The sequence below is a fragment of the Engraulis encrasicolus genome, chromosome 6, assembly GCF_034702125.1.
Source record: "Engraulis encrasicolus isolate BLACKSEA-1 chromosome 6, IST_EnEncr_1.0, whole genome shotgun sequence".
NCBI lineage: Eukaryota > Metazoa > Chordata > Actinopteri > Clupeiformes > Engraulidae > Engraulis > Engraulis encrasicolus.
Window position 1 is genome coordinate 45,361,964 of NC_085862.1, and position 17,500 is coordinate 45,379,463.

A 17,500-nucleotide genomic window follows, 5' to 3' on the forward strand; every position below is an offset into this window, starting at 1 on the left:
CATCTGTAGAGTTAAATACAGTGCTGAATGGTATAAATGGGTTTTAAACAGCATGAAAAGCCACTCATGCATTATATTTTGAAGGGAGATCTTCGATTACTGCCACATAGTAAGGTCAAATTGCATTCTCTACTATGTTTTAACAGTTTGGCTCCATCATAAGGACCAGCAGGTGATAAAATGGTGGGTTTTTGGTCAAGACCCGTCACACTGTAAGCACTACAGAAAGGAAAACACTGCAAAACATGACAAGGAATACACCCACCATTTAAGCTGGTGAAATCATGTCCAAGATAGGAATTAACACTGTTTTTTATATAAAATCATCTCATCGGTTAATGTATTTAACTGATAAGTGTTGTCTTTTGTTTTGTTTTTAGTCTTCCTCGACATTTGCTGCCATTTATTGTCCCCGTCCCAACTCTTTTGAGACGTGTTGGATTTATCAAATTAGAAATGAGTACATATGTCCCCCAAAACAATATTTTTTCTCGGTTTTAACACTTAATATGTTATCTTTTCACTATTCTCCATCTAATGAATAGATTGAATGTTTTGAAAATGATAGCATTTTGATTTTATTCACTGTTTACCAAACGTCCCAACTTCATCGGAGTTGGGGTTTGTACTAAACGTTGTTGACCCTATTATGTTCTAACCTTAGACTCCTGTATGTTGGGTATTATGCTCTAACCTTTGACCTGTGCGTCTGTGTGTGTGTCTCTGTGTGTCTCTGTGTGTGTGTCTCTGTGTGTGTGTGTGTGTGTGTGTGTGTGTGTGTGTGTGTGCGTGTGTGTGTGTGTGTGTGTGCGTGTGTGTGTGCGTGTGTGCGTGTGCGTGTGCGTGTGCGTGTGCGTGTGCGTGTGTGTGTGTGTGTGTATTTGTGTGCGCTCCTGTCCACAGGAGATCGACGGCAAGGCTCTGATGCTTCTGAGGAGTGACATGGTGATGAAGTACATGGGCCTGAAGCTGGGCCCCGCCCTCAAGCTCTGCCACCACATAGAGCGGCTCAAGCAGGGCAAGCACTAAGAGACCACGCCACCCTTCGCCATACCCTTACCGTACCACCCTGCACCACGCCACCCCGCATCATACCCTTACCGTACCGTACCGCCCTGCACAACACCACACGTATGGACAACGGAGCTCTGCCACCACATAGAGATGCTCAAGCAGGGTGAGCACTAGGACACCATGCCACCTTGCGCCATACCCTTCCCTACCCTTATGTACCGTACCGTACCGCACCGCCCTGCACCACACCACGTCGCACCATACCATATCCTACCCTACTGTACCGCCCTGCTACTCATAACACACACCGACAACAGAGCGCGGCCACCACATAGAGGCTCTGCACCACACCACCCAACGCTGTATCCTACCCTACCCTACCATAGCACCTTGCGACACGCAACACACACGGACAGCAGAGCTCTGCTTAGACTGTATCCCACATAGAGAGGCACAAGCAGGGCAACTGCTTGACACGCCCTAGAACCCTGACACACCCGACACACACGGACAACAGAGGCAATACACAGCGCACACACATACTAACTGGTGTGTGTGTGTGTGTTCCTTTTGGGGGTACATGCACGGACAACAGAGGCAATAGAGACAGATAGAAACTGTGTGTGTGTGTGTGTGTGTGTGTGTGTGGGTGTGCGCGTGCATGAATGACTGTGTGTGTGGGTGCGCTGTTCCTTTTGGGGAACACACACGGACAAGAGAGGCAATATACCGCAATTAGATAGTGCGGATGCAATAGGTTTGGACCTGAGTGGTTTGAGCAAATGGAAGAGGGAGAGGGTTGTGAGTCTGCGAGCATGTGTGCGACTGTGAGCCTGTGTCTGACTGGAGTGGTTGAGCAGAGTGATGGTCTTGGTCTTGATTCGTGAGCGTGCTCCATGATCCCTCTCCCCCAAACTAAAACACGGGAAGCACAAGAAGGAAGAATGAGGATGAGCTGGTTGGTGTTGTGAGAGAGCAACGATGATGACGATGATGATGATGATTGTGTTGGTGATATTGGCCCTCGTACACAAGCTGGTAAGGAAGGAAGGATTAGGATGAGGTGATATGAGTCTGATAGAGAAGGACAATTTTGATGGTGATGGTGATGATGGTGATGGTGTTGTCCCCAACAAAGAGGAGAAAGGAGAGGCGTTTTAAGAGTGTGAAATGTGAGGGGGTTCGGTTTTTGCTGTGTGGTCTTGGGAGATATATGGATCCTCTCTGCGCGTCTTGTCTGTGTGTCTCTGCAGGCCGCCCCTCCCCACAGAGAGGCAGACAAGACAGATCGACCACAGAGGCAAAGCCCCCCTGTTACCACGGCAACCAGAATCACAGAAAAACTGCAGTCGTTTGCAGACGAGAGAGAGAGGGAGGGAGAGAGAGAGAGAGAGAGAGAGAGAGAGAGATGGGGACAATTATGGGGAGGGGATGAAAAGGGGATAGATGGAAGGAGACGGGGGGTGGCAGGCAGGCAGGCAGGCGAGGAAGAAAGACTGGAATAACAAGACTGGCTCTATCACGGACACAGGGGAGAGTAATACACAGGGACAGACGTGAAACTAGTCTAAGATGTGCAAGAACTGGAGGAGGGGGAGGAGAGGAGGAGGAAGAGGAGTGAGAGGAGAAGGAGAGGGAGAGAGACAAGAGTGAGAAGAGAATCAGGAGGAAGGGTGGAAGAGATGGCGTGCTGAGGAGGTATAGAGTTGACAAAGTCGCCATCTTGACATGTCTCACTGCCTCTGATCTGAACCTCAGATAAGAACTGTAGGCCTTTGGCGCTCAGGAGGAGGAAAACTGTTTGTATATGCGGGGGTGTGTGTGTGCACGTGTGTGTATGTGTGTCCACATGTGTGTATGCGTGTGTGCACTCACTAGTGTGTCGCATGTGTACTGTATGTATGTATATGTGTAAGTGTGTTTGCTAACAGAAGAGACTGCGTTACCTCATCGACTGTCACATCAGAGAGCAGACCGCTAGTACAGAGCCAAGGGCTGGCTCCAAAACCTCCCAAAGGAACAGAAAACGCATACACACCCATCCCCCTACTCACACACACACACACACACTCTCTCTATCTCTCTCTCCACCTCCGCGTGTTTACATAGCACTGGACATAAGATGCACATCCACTCTGTGATGGTTCGTTTGTCTTCTGCCGTCAGACCGCTCCGCCATCAACCAACCAGTGGTGTGTGTATGTGTGTGTGCGCGCCCCACCACCACACCCCACCCCTCCTCCCATCAGTCTCCTCTCTCTTCCCTCCTATCCCCCCCTCCAAAAGATGGATGTTTTGTTGTGGAGGAGAAGGATAGCGTAAAAGCGAAGTTATTTTGAATTGAACTCTGCATCAAGGACACATTATAAACGTTTCAGTAAGGATAAGCAAGCCAAGCCAAGACGTTTGTGGATGTGCTTGCAACAGCTGTGAGTCTGGGAGTGGAACATTTCTACGCTGCTTGTACAACGCCTCTTGAAAAGCCTTTTTTTTACACCAAATAATAACAAGACCTGACTCTCAACTAACTGATCAGATAAAAAGAGAGAGAGATCCTTTTTTTCTTGAAGACTAGCACACACAAATACAGAAGGGGTGAAGATGCATATTTGACAGACTAAATGTTAATTTGTGTGTTCCTTTTTGGCACACGGTAAACAGGATTACGGTAAACATTCCCTTCTACTGGAGAAAAGAAAACCACATTGAACTTTCACCATCCATGAATGTTGGAAGAACACACCTTTTATGGGATGTATCGAATTTGCCGTTACCAATTTTTACCTGATTTGCTACAACATGTACTGATAGCGTGCACCTGGCCGGTGACCAGTTGCAGATGTTGCTGACGTTTCATTTGTGACTGAAGTTTTGTCTTTGAAAAAAAACTCTGTTTCTGTGGGACATCTGTGATGCCTTTGTCAGATATACAATATATATACATATAATCTATACATATATTTACATTTTCTCTTTTTTTATTATTCCTCTCCTCTCAATTGTGAAAAAGAGAAAAAGCTTGTTTAAAAAAAAAAAATCCGTTGTGGTGACTTGCATGTGATTGCTTCCCATGAAGTAGGAAGTGGGAGAGCGAGAGACTTAAGAACCTCAACAGAAATGGAAACCTCCTGAGTGTAAGCTACTGTACAGATCCCTAGGATGTCTTCAGTCCGTACTAGTGATGATCGATCATATCATGTACATACAGTAACCAGCGATGGGCCACCTGGATTCATTACGGTAGCTTACAATCCAGTGCCACTTATTCAAAAATGACCTGGTTTTACCTGTCCAATTCAACCAGGTGATTGGCTGGCTGAATGATTTGATCACCTGTTTGAATTGGACAGGTAAAACTATGTCATTTTCAATGTGTGACACTAGGATTGTCCCTAATTAATCCAGTTTGCCCATCACTGCACATAATAACACAGTGAGTCACAACAGGGTAAGCCAGCAATAGTGAACTCCACAGCTATATCCAGACCACCATTTTTGTTGTTTTCCTGTTTTCTTGTTAAAGTTTCTTACATTTGCCATTTGGATACAGGCTCTCTGATTCGCTATACATGAAATGCATTCTGTACGTTGTTTTGTTCCATTTACTTTCAAGTGTACTGAGAATGCTTCGTTTTTTTTCCGTTGAGTTTCTTGTTTTCTTTATTATATTATGTTTTTAAGATGATCTGTGGTTTCCATGAAGAAGCAGCATCAATTGAAATGTCCTGTTCATGTTACACCAATAATGTCCCCCCCCCCCCGAGAGTATGCTGAGTCATACAAAAAATCTTGAATGTAGCTAGTGTCACAACATTGTGAAGGACGTGCGGTTGAACGTTGACCTTGTCCTTGGTGTCGGTGTTTGCTGCATCTACAGAATGAGATTGAGGGTTTTTTTCCCTGCATGTGTGTAAGGATGAATCACGTCTCAAATTACTGCCCCTTGTTCTCCTGAGCACTTGACGATAGATGGTGTGTGCTTTTCTTTTTTACTATTTGCAGCTTGCCTGTGCCCAGATTTTGCTGCAAAAGGCATGCATGTTTGTATGTTTATTTTTTTCTTTTTCATTAATTTATTTCTGAAGAGAGCTGTTGAAGACACACACATAAGTAGAGCTGCTGTATTCCTACAAGGGCTTCACCCTACAAGAGCTTTTACGCCAATGGAGAGACTGCAGTCAGAGAGCGTCCAGACCTCTGTTTCAGTAGTGACTTCCCATACATGCAGTACATGCATACAGTATACATACATACACTGATGTAATTGATATTGACAAAACAGATCTCTATAGTGTTTTATGGGTTTCACCATAAATATCAGCAACAGGAATGTACATTTTGTAGAAAAGAAATATTTTAAAGCATAACGTTATATATGAAAGGGTAGAAAATGTGAAGTTTAAACTTTAAGGTGATGGGGTTGGGTTGGGGATTCGGTTGGGCAGAAGGCTGAGGGGACTGGTTGTTCTAGACAGTGTTTTTCATACTGCCTTTTAATACTTTATAACACCCTTACTTGTAGCTGAGAACATGGGCCTGCATACGACTACGTAAAAAATGCCTTGCTTTACTTCAAGATCTCTCAGGTTGAAGAAGTCTTTGTTTTGATCTGAATTTTGTAATTAAGCGTTTCTGGGGGCCGTTCGATGTGTCAATTCTGTTTTAATAGTTGCTGTCCATCTGTTGAACTTTTGTGATTTTTCAGTGCCATACATTAAACAAAAATATGACTGTATACGTGTCTGCGTTGCAATTCAAGAAAGGAAAAGACAGGGTTTTTTTTTTTGCTTCATTTGGGATTATGGTGATCCAAAATTGCAGCTTTGAGGACTGAGTTTGAACCATCTGCTTGTCTTACTACTGGAAACACTGAATAACACAAAACACACAAGCACATAGTTTTTTTATACAATTATTTAATTGTGGAATAGTTAAAAGGGTACCACACCCTGACAACACATTTCAACACAAGAGTCTGAACGAACCAAAAGATAAAACAAGGTTGCCAAACCATTTCTGACTTTTTTTTTCATTATTTTTGTATGCTTCACTTAATTGTTTTTACAAAATTTGTGGCTATCTGTAGAAAATCCCCATTCAATACTTTAAATACCAATACCTACAAAATATGCCATTGTACATTACAGTAAGTTTTAAGGACATCTCTGTCTAAAACATAAATAAATTCACATAGAATACAAACAGTCTCGATGCTCCCTCCTTCCTTGCTCATAACTGGAAACAAACAAATAAAAACCGAAGGAAAGGACCGTATGGCTCTGATGCAGTGGTTACAATGTTTGTCAAAAAGGGGAGGGAAAAGTTCTTGGCATGGCAAAGCATTTTAAGCTTAACGTTTGCCATCTGACTGCTGATTTGCAAGGCCTTCTCTCAAGGTGGCACAGCATTCTTTCCTTCGCAAGAACACATCAGTGTTAAAGAAATTAAAGCAATACTTTTACTTTTTTTAACCGTCAGCCCTACTGGTTGGAAGCAGAGTTGTCTCTTGAAAACACATTGGGCTCCTTTAGGCTTCCTTAGGGTTTATTATAGACATGGATACATGTGCTGCATATGTACTGTATGTCTGAGGTTAATAGCAGGCTTTCAAGGGAGGGTCTCACACACTTCAGAAGTGTCTTTCACCCTGTGGCAAGTTGAGGAACCACTAAGATGATTTCAAGTTATGAAGATGTTTTAAGTGTGTGGATATTTTTGTAAGCATTTTCTATGTGGAACAAAATGGAATCTGCTATTCATTTAGATTCTGTGTTTTTTTTTTAAGACTCGTCCATTTTGGTATGTGGTGTAATTGTTAACTGTGTCAGAACTTGGAGGCATTTGTTTACTTTTTACTGCTCTGTAAAGAAAAGTTGCACATCCAAACGGACAAGCACTCTGGTCTGGACCAGCATGAAAATGTGATTGTTAACATTGCGTTCCTCATGTTAACTCTCCACTGTGTCCATACTGCCTGTGTGTTTCATGTTTGATTGTAGGATTTCTACCACAGTCACACAATGCTGCTTTTTACCTCCTGCTGATTACCAGTGGATCTGAAATGACTTAATTCGCTCTACATCTTCACCCGAAGACCTGTCATCACTTTGTCTTTGATGACATATCTAACTTTTTTCTTTTTTTTCCATATTTTTTTGCAAAGCTCAGAAATAAATAATCACACGCATACAATCCATCATTCACTAGTATTAATACCAGTATTATTATTATTACTAAGTCCACAGTGCAAAAGGTGTTTTTTCCAAAGACACTTCAGTATAACGAGCCCCTTTAAGTGTCCTTTTATTCTGGACCTCACACACCATAAACTGGCCTGTTTTGTCTTCCACGTGTCGTCTTCTTCACAGTAGGCAATGTCAGTAGGCCTACTTCCACCATTCAACACTATGTACATGATGAGGAACAGAGCAACCGTGGCAAAACGACTACCTCTTGTGTTAAGCGCAGAGAGCCCAAAAGTGAGCCCAAAAGCTCCCGTTGCATCGTTTTATTTCACATTGCCAAATGGCCTACCAGATTCCAAGTCACCAGCTGGTGATGGACGTAGGTCTGAACTGCTTCCATGTCAAAGACAAAAGCATTCCCCCCCTTCAGTAACTGTTTTTTTGTTAAACTCTATCAAATAAACGGCCCCCCAATGAATGCCAGATATTGAATTACCACTTTTCTTGGTGAGGGGCAACATCTTGAAGTTCTTCTCGGTTTACCAAACCCCTCCAGTAGGCCTACTCCTGAGAGAGGGAGAGGGCCCAACATTTTGCATGTCAGTTCTCATTACCCAGAAGGCTGCCATGGTAACGTCTCTTCGCCTCGGGTTAACGCACTCACATAAACACACTCAGTCTCTCATCAGGCCGCCAGATCATACGCCGCCATGATTACACAGTGAAAAGAACCATGAGGAAGCAGACCAAGGGGATGAAATGCCACTTCATAAGATAGGAGGAGACACCCATGGCCGACATACAGTCTCTGGTTGTCCCATGGGTGTCTATCTTTGATGCACATAGAAACACAAGTGTACACACACACACACACATTCACATTTTCATGTGACAAATAAAATATATCACGATGGAGAGATCTGGGAGAGAAAGGCAAAAAAAAGGTCCCTTGTTAAAATGTACAGTGGTTTTATGGTGCGGCGACACTGGGTACTATTCAAACTTCGTTTTGTACTTTTACTGCAAACATCAGAGGCTATGCATTCTGCAAATGCACTGAGGGCAATCAATATTTTGTTTTCACATATGGTCTGTTAACGTTTATGGATCAAAACACATGCTACGTTCCCATCAGGAGACTTGTCCTGTCTGTCTAGCCAAATGTCTGTCTGTCGCAAGAGATGTGCGTATTTCTGTCAACAGTGGAAAAGTTATGTGCAGAATGCTGCAGTTGTTGACAAGCTCTTGATGTATGATGGGGAAGCCTGCTCTTAATTAACGGCCATACAGTACATACCTCTATTTTTATCCTCTCAGCAAATGAACTTTGCAAGCAAATGGCCCTTAACGATACTCTAATTGAAAAACGCTTTAACGAAGCATGGGAGGGGGCGGCAGGGGCCTCCCCCCCCCCTACATCATCAAATCATCATTTGTGTGTTGCTGGAGAGGCAGCCCCTGAAAGAAGATGATTTGATTTGGGTTTTCAATCATCATGGGCTTGAGAAGGCAAGAGAAGAAAAGAAAAGAAAAGGGATCTTCCCCCCTCCTCTTTTCTCTCCTTTCCTTCCTCGGGACGAAATGATGAAAAGTGTGCTTTGTTGCCACTGACAGGCGTTTCCTATGTTCATTAAAGTTAATGAAAGTGAGGCCCGGGCTGCGCGCTGCGTCTGCCAAGACGTTATTAGCCTGCCATGCCAAACTCAGCTCCTTACATCAAAGGAGGATGCGCGCTTGGCTGAGCCACAGATTAATATGGCGATTTCCCCCCACAATGGGTGAAGTTTTAAAGGCCACATCCTTCCCATCCCCCACTCAATCACACACACACACACACACACACACACACACACACACACACACACACCCCAAGCACAAAAATAAAAAAGCAATAAAACCGCACAAGGTACATTATGAGAATATTTGGGTCTTTTAACACGCAGTGCCTCGCAAAGGTAATGCGATACGGATTTCCCTTGATGCAGCGATAGGCTATCATATGTTATGTGTCTGGAGGGCGGGAGGCATCGGAGAAATTCACCGCAGGTTAGCCAGAGGCGGCTGGCAGGCAGGGCAGGGGTTCAGCACGGAGGCTCCATGAATATTAATGACAGATTAAACTGGGGGATAAGCCTTCTGAATAATGCATGTTTTGACATGTGACCGAAATGAAAATGCTTGTTAGGCACATGCTTCAGGAAGAGACCTCAAGAGGTTCATAGCACTGTAAGTTGTATACAGTAGATATTCAGTACAGTAAGTACAGTACATACGTAGGCCTACAGTATATCATCGTTTGGCGGCTGTCTTTGGGTGTTTTCCTGTGTTGCATTCTCTACGTTGTATGGGTCAAGTGGCTAGCTAGTTTACCAAGGGACTGGCCTTAATTGGTTTGATAGACTTGGAGAGTGTACCAGAAACTTCTTTTCAATATTCGGACCACACAAGGCTTTTATTAATGTCTTGAAGACCCACTCAACTGTTGAGTTGCGCTCTCTCTCTCTCTCTCTCTCTCTCTCTCTCTCTCTCTCTCTCTCTCTCTCTCTCTCTCTCTCTCTCTCTCTCTCTCTCTCTCTCTGTCGCTCTCTATCACTCCCTTCCAATCCCTCTTCATGTACCTGGCCTGTACCCTCACTTCTGGGTCAAGTGCCCTTCAAAGACCGCCTGTCTGGACTGGTCTTAATCGCTTTGATAGACTTGGAGAGTGTCCCAGAACCTCTTCAAGTCCAATCAACTGTTGGGTTTCTGTCTCCCTTGCTCCATCCTTCTCTCCTCTCCATCCTTTTCTCCACTCCTCGCTCTCTCCATCTCTCCCTCCAGTCCCACATCATGTATACCTGACCTGTACCCTCACGTCGACTACCTGGCGCCCTGTCCCCTCACTTCCTGGGTAGAAAGGCTGCTAGCCGCTGCTTCTTAATCGGTAGAATGTGGATCTCCTGAGAGCTGACCTTCTTCAGTTTGATGGATCTGTTCTTGGACATTTTCTTGAGTGGGTCATTGGGGTCCCCTGCCCCTCTCGGGTCCGAAGGGGCGCGGGGCAAGGCGGCGTATCCGGCCTGCGCCGCATCTCGCTTGATGGAGAAGTTCTTGGTGGAGACCCCGGATAAGCCCTTGAGTTTGCCGCAGAAGATGGCCGGCATGGCGTCCTTCACCGACACGATGACCTTGGCGGTCTGCGAGGTGCTGACGATCTCTATGTTTCCCCCGCCGCCGAGGCCCGCGTCGTGGACCGCGCCAGCCATGGAGCTGCTGCTGGCGCTGTCCATGACCCACTTGTGCTGCCGACTAAATTCCAAAGATGCCAGGCCGCTCAGGAGCTTCGAGTCCAGCTTGGGTGGACACTCCACTTGCCGTAGCATCCCTAACGAGATGGCTCCTGACGGCCCCATCTCCTGACCCGGCATACAAAGTCGATCTCTCTCGCCCTCTAAACTCCCGTTTGAACGGCAAGACTGAATGCAGGTCTTTCTTACTCCACCAATGGACAGGTCAAGGACATTCTCCTGATGCTGGTGGCAAACTGGTTCCTGCTTTGTCTGTATGGGAGGTGCCCTGACAGATAGATCCAGAGCCTCCCCCTCTGCCATACTGGAAAGACTAGATGGGGATGTGGGGGATTGTTGTTGCAGTGGAGCGGCAGTGTCTACATTGGGCGATGGTACACTAGGGGCAAAGTCTTTTGCCGAAGTCTGTGTACCCTGGCTAAATGTGCACACTGGCTTGGGAGGGTCCGGGGCCACTTTTGTGTCCTCCGCCTGTGGTATTGGAATAGGGATGGGGATGGGGATGGGAAGGGGAACCGGAAGAGGTACAACTATGGGATAGGGAACCAGCAAAGTGGCTGGAGGCACCAGGGGAGCCAATGAGGAACTATAAGGGTGTGGAAGTGGCGGTAGTGGAGGTGGGAAGAAACCTGTCGAGAAAGTGTCCGGCTGGGGAGAGCCGGCCGTGTGACAGGTGGGCGAGGTGCCGCCCTGGTTGGGGAAAAGGTCCTGCAGGATGGCCGCAAAATTGGGGTTCTGGAGGAGCGTCATTAGGCTCTGGTCCAGCATGGGAACCCCTCCTTTCTGGTCCAGCGGCGTAGGGGGCGGAGGAGGCGGGAGTGCCATGGAAGCGTTCTGGCACAGGATGTTGTTGGGCAAGGATAGCGTGGGACAGGGCCCGCCCTGCGACAACATCTGGGGAGCCAGGTGCTGGAACACCTGCTGCTCCAGGACCAGGGGCAGAGAGACGGGCCCTTGGGCCGTCATCAGGTAAGGCGCCGCACCTGCGGTCTGCCCCACCTGTGCTCCAGTCGCCCCTGCCAGGATGGGCAGCACCATTGGGCTGTCACCTAGACAAAGGGGCTGGAAGACGGTCGTGGCCACCTTGAGGGCGACCCCTCCTCCTGGTGAGTCGGTGGTCTGCGTCACAACAGGCGTGCTCCCTGGTACTCCAAGTAGGGGAGATAAGGACCTCTTGGCCAAGGGTGGGGAACCCACGTTCCACGCGTCCGTGGGAACGACAGGGTTTTCTTCGTTATCAAGTTTTCCGACGGCCTCCCCACCTGGTAGTGTGCCGTTGGGGCACATCTCCGATCCTTGGGCACCCGCCGTTGTTGCCATGTCCACGGGAAGGCCATCCTTGTACGGGTCCTCCATGGCTTGACCGCTGCTTCTCAGGAACAGTGTCTTCAGCTGCGGTTGGGTGCAACATGCATGGTAGTCCTTTCCACTCTGTGAATGCTGTACTTCTTAATCCTAGAAATAGAAACACAGAGAGATATTTAGAGACGAAGTATTGAATTCACTGTAAATGCATGCAATTTCTTTTTCCACTTTCTGAAAGGCATTTTTTCATGGGAATGTGTAAAACACAAAACATAATGGAGATGTTCAAATGCATACTCATCGCTTCACTTTTTCTTTATTGTTGCATTACCCAATCCTGGAACATTAAGTGTAGCAACAATGCAAAACATAGGCCTATTAAAGTCATCAAGTGTTTGTCTGGCCCAACTAAGACAGTGTATTCACAGAACAGACAAAAAAAGGAATCTGGAATCCAAGGATCCAGAATGAATCCAAGTCTAATCATCGGTTACTTGGCTCATCTGGCTGCTGCTTTGCAGGATTAAGATCTTGGATGACGCAATCCGCAGGGCCCCACCAATCAAACCTCAAACCCAAAACAGGAGAGCATGTGACCAGAGCAGGCAGGCCCTAGTCAGTCTGATCACTGCAAGCCTATCTGCCGTGACAAAAAGGGGAAGTATGGCTTCAATTCTCCCAGGGGGGTGGAGGAGGAGAAGAGGATGGAGGGGGAGGGAGGGAATTAAATCAAATTAACTCTAAGGGAGTCTTGGTTATTTGTTTTTATGCCAGTGTGTGTGGAATTTATTACATAAAATGCTGGCACTGACTAAACTCAAGCCTTCCTTTTGGCAGCTGGGGAGAGAGAGCAAGATATTTGGAGAGTGAGACGTGGATGTAAACGAAAGGAGAGAAAGAGAGATAGAGAGCATGATGGGGGAGGCTTAAAGAGGTGCAGAGCCAAACACAAGGACGCCAAACTATTGTAAACAGTCTTGCATATTTCCAAAACAACAACGATTTTTTTCCCTGAGGCATATTAGACACATATACTGTATCACGAGGCAGCACATTTTTATCTATCTGTTTTCCAGAGGTGTCTTTATGTTTGTAATTATATACTACGTTGAACTTCGGCTTTTTTTCGCACACCTCAGCTGGCAGGTGCGTCGGAGATGGCACCATGGGTCACTCAGCAATAGTTCAAAAAAAAAAATATATATATATTATATTATATACTAAACATAATAGGTCTTATCCAAGAGCGACATACACTTTATATTCTTTCAGATAGAGGCTGAAAAAATGAACAGTTTAATATAGCCTTCAGTTATGGTTTCATATCAAATAACATCTGCAAAAATATGATGCACTGACTTTCATACTTTTGGCATGTCTTTAGTAGCAGCAGAAAACATGACCCCGCTTTTAAGCTACATAATCCTTGCTTACTTACAACATATTCTCTTTTGCCGGTTCGATTCCAAAACGGTGACATATAAATTTGATAGCAGTGGGAAAGAAATCACTCCCATACAGTTACATCCCCGTGACATTTATCTACGGCCGCGACCAAGACCTTATCTCCATGCACCACTAGCTGCCTTATCACAGTGTGTGGTGGGTTAAGAGTTCCCTTCAAAAACAAAGGAGGCATATGGGCAGACGGACATGCATAAAGGCTGTCAGACTGATTCAGGATCAGCTCTTCTGCTCTCATCCCTGCATTAAGCACTCTGGCGTATCTAAGACCCTCCTGATCCTAGAGCTGTGTCAGTGTCAGTGGGACTGACTGACTGAATGTTGGTTATTATTAGTGACTAATTATAGTTTTTGGTCTGTGTCTGTGTGTGTGCCTGTCTGACAGCATGCCTGGCTCTGCCTGATTACCGTACATGCACAGAGGGTGTTTCACTTATGCACCTTGTCCCTTCCCACACCATCTCTCTCTCTCTCTCTCTCTCTCTCTCTCTCTCTCTCTCTCTCTCTCTCTCTCTCTCTCTCTCTCTCTCTCTCTCTCCCACAGCCCACTTACCCCTCACATTAAGAGTTTTACTGTCACGCAAGTTCTCTCTCTCTCTCTCTCTCTCTCTCTCTCTCTCTCTCTCTCTCTCTCTCTCTCTCTCTCTCTCTCTCTCTCTCTCTCTCTCTCTCTCTCATCTGTCTTCCCCAGCCCACTACCACAGAGTTTAACTGTCACGCACCGTCTTCTTCCTCTTCCCTCTGGTGCTCTACATTTCCTCTGTCTACTCTCCCCAGCTGCCCACTACCCCCCATTGCTTAAGCCCCCAGTTGAAAGGGTTAATCTTGGGGTAATAAGCCATGTGCACTCCTTTGCTGAGGAAACGACTCATTTGAACCTGCTGACAGCCCATGGTGAGGTGAGCTGTATCCTAGTGCAAATTAATATGCAAGATGAATTTATCAATGGCAGTCCGGGCAAGACCGCAAGTCCTTTCATTTATCAAATGGTCCCTTTTTTGCTTTTTTTGAAATTCCCAGTGAAAGTTTTTGAGCTATTCACTCTTCATCAGACTTGAACGTTAGGCATACAGTGTGCAAACATTCCACTTTACTTTTATAGTTGTTTGACCCTTTTTGTCCTGCATATGCGTCTGCATTTTGGATGTGCATACATACCACCACCTCTCCCCTTCAATAGACACCAAAAAGAAACATTACTCTACACTGCTCTAAAACCTACCATTTGGCAAAGGTAGTGCTTGTGGAATACAATGTGTGTGCATGGTGACGCATTCAGTGTTGGAAGTGTGAGAGAGGAGGTGGAGGAGAACAAGAAACTAAATGAGGTCACAGGCTAAGTGCATGCATATGTCTAATGAGTACCACAACAAAATGTGTTCCCTACGATAAAATAAAATAAGAAATCCCACACTTCCAGCAGAGAGGGTGAGACACACACACAAAGCAAAATTTATGACGGAAGGGTTTTTTATTTCTGGGAGGGAGGGCTCAGGGACTTCCATATTCAAAACAGTTGTGCATGCTTTAGGACATGGTGAGCGCTTAAAGGTACACCAAGAGTGTGGAGTGAAAGAGAGACAGAGAGAGAGAGAGAGAGAGAGAGAGAGAGAGAGAGAGGAGAAACATTCTTCAGAAGTTTCTTTTAATTTATTAAGAACATGTGTTTACTAACCACTCGAGCCAAAAGCTGTAAATTAGGGTATGTAATCAATAACTTGGCAGGCAACCCTGAATGTTTGGGTCTGAGTGGAAAAAAACACATGCGAGTTCCAACCGTAACTGAATCCTATGAATCTCACTTTGTCTGCCTGACTCTCACGTCTGTCTGCGAGCGGTCTTGCCAAACGTGCCGACGTAAATCCAAGAAAGAGGCGAGAGCGAGAGAGAGAGAGGGGGAAAATAGTCTATAAATTATAATCCGCAGTTGGAAAGGCAACAAGGTGGGTCGCCGGCGGTGGGGATGATTTATCCCGTAAGATATTGCATTCCAGCAGAGACTCTCGGTTGTAAAATCCCACCAATGAATACCGCAGCACAGTTACTTCTCTTTTTTTACTGAAAAATATTAAGACAAAACGTAGGCCTACAATTAACTTGTCTTGCCTCAACTTGTTAACTTTTGCCATCTGTGTCATTATAAAGAGACTGGGAGGGGATTATCACAAGCTTTTTATATTTAGAAACGCCTAGTCATACTCTACTCTGCTGTGAAAGACAGGCAATAAACCACCTCACTTTTTCATTTTACCAGTGTTTTGGCAGGACTATATTGCCATAGCCAGTTTCACAATTTTTCAATTTCTCTCTCTCTCTCTCTCTCTCTCTCTCTCTCTCTCTCTGCCTCTGTCTCCCTTCCCCTTTCTTTCTCCCTGTCTCCCTCTCTCTCTGTCTCTTACGCTCTCTCTCTCTCTCTCTCTCTCTCTCTCTCTCTCTCTCTCTCTCTCTCCTGTATATAAAAGCCAGGTAGCATAGTAAACAACTGTAAATGCTGTCTTCTCCCTGTCTACGCCAGACGCTGTTGTCATGCCAACCCTGGTGTAATGACTCTATCAGTGGCCTTGTGTGGTGGTGTGGACATTTTTGACAGATCTCATTATTTACGCCACACACACACACACACACACACACACACACACACACACACACACACACACACACACACACACACACACACACACACACACACACACACACACACACACACACGCACAGCCATTGCATGTGAAAACCATTGCATTGCAAGAAAAAAACACACTTTTAAAAGACAATAAACTACCCTGATTCCCGAAGAAAGATAAGCATGACAATAAACAGCGACCCTTAAAGGGACAATGTGCAGGAAATTGTCAAAAAAGGTACTGCAACTATGCTGCTCATTGAAACTGGGCTGCCTATTGCCACATTTGATCTTTACATGAAAGTTTATAAACAAATATTTTCTAGTATGGTCCAAGTACAGTCATTTTTGCAGCTAAAAATGGCTATTTTTGGATATTCAAAATGGCGGACCATGGAGAAGATCCCCCTTTTCATGTATGAAAAGTGCAATTTTTCCAGTCATAATGAATACTTAGAATTTTATGCTGGTGGTAAGTATTCATGAAAAAGGTAACATTAGTGAATGGGCAGCATGAATTCTGGAAATAAACAACTAAAAATCTCGCACAGTGTCCCTTTAAGGATAAGCATGAATTTGCAAACCCAATAAAGGGGTAGGGGAATTCATGAAAAAGAAAGTTAAGCATGCTGTTCAAAATTTGTCGCAAGAGAGACACTCCCAACCAGCCACACCACACCGCCTGAGGTTTTCTCTTTTTTTTGGTCGATGCCACATCTCCCTTGACAAAATGGCTACCATGTGAAACCAGGCAACTCCACTACACCATCCATGTAGGCAAGGCAGGGCAGGGCAGTGCAGGGCAGTGCAGTGCAGTGTGGTGTGGTGTGGTGAAGCTCCCTCTCTCCCTCGGGGTTTGTTCTCTATTGTGCCGTGGCACGGCCATGACGCCAGTAACAGGACTGTGATAGATTAGATCTATAACTCTCTCTCTCTCTTTGGGGAGATGGCTGGCGGGCTGGCAGTCCTCTGGTTTCCATGAGATAGCAAGGCTACTCACCAGCAGCAGCCTGACACACAAAACAGCTATTTGACTGTGTCCACACAGATACAGATACAGTACATACACTCTCTGTCTCTGTCTCTGTCTCTGTCTCTTCTGCCTCTGTCTCCATTACACAGAAACATTCACAACCCCTCTCTCTCTCTCTCTCTCTCTCTCTCTCTCTCTCTCTCTCTTCCAATCGTCCTCTCTCTCTCTCTCTCTCTCTCTCTCTCTCTCTCTCTCTCTCTCTCTCGCTCTCTCTCTGTCACACACACACACACATACTCACACACACGTGCACAAACACCCCCCCCCCCCACCACACACACACACACACACACACACAATACCAGGATCTAACACAAGCATGGGTGTATTTACAACACTAACTCTTAGGGCCCCTCTCTCTCTCTCTCTCTCTCTCTCTCTCTCTCTCTCTCTCTCTCTCTCTCTCTCTCTCTCTCTCTCTCTCTCTCTCTCTCTCTCTCCTGGCAGAGACCCTGGCTTTATTTATAGGGTTCATAAATGGGAGGTGTCCTCTCCGCTCGCCATGAATGATAGCGTATGAGATCATCAAAGAGGACACACACCATAGCCACTATCGGCACATGCGAATACACACCTACATACGCGTGCACAC

The 17,500-nt window shown here is 45.7% G+C and overlaps 2 protein-coding genes across 4 annotated transcripts in view; one reads left to right on the forward strand and one right to left on the reverse strand.

The window, feature by feature from the left end:
• LOC134451356 (sex comb on midleg-like protein 2) overlaps nt 1-5,592 on the forward strand; it is a 51,000-nt gene extending 45,408 nt beyond the window's left edge. For all 3 annotated transcript variants that reach the window (XM_063201767.1, XM_063201768.1, XM_063201769.1), the window contains one exon: nt 904-5,592. In XM_063201767.1, the coding sequence (XP_063057837.1) occupies nt 904-1,029 (126 nt within the window). In that variant the 3' untranslated portion in view covers nt 1,030-5,592. The remainder of the gene's footprint in view (nt 1-903) is intronic.
• A 4,129-nt stretch (nt 5,593-9,721) lies between these two features.
• The window catches only part of zmp:0000001174 (retinoic acid-induced protein 2), a 23,227-nt gene continuing 15,448 nt past the window's right edge, over nt 9,722-17,500 (reverse strand). Inside the window, exon 2 of the mRNA XM_063200264.1 lies at nt 9,722-11,941. Within this exon, the coding sequence (XP_063056334.1) occupies nt 10,079-11,842 (1,764 nt within the window). The 5' untranslated portion in view covers nt 11,843-11,941 and the 3' untranslated portion in view covers nt 9,722-10,078. The remainder of the gene's footprint in view (nt 11,942-17,500) is intronic.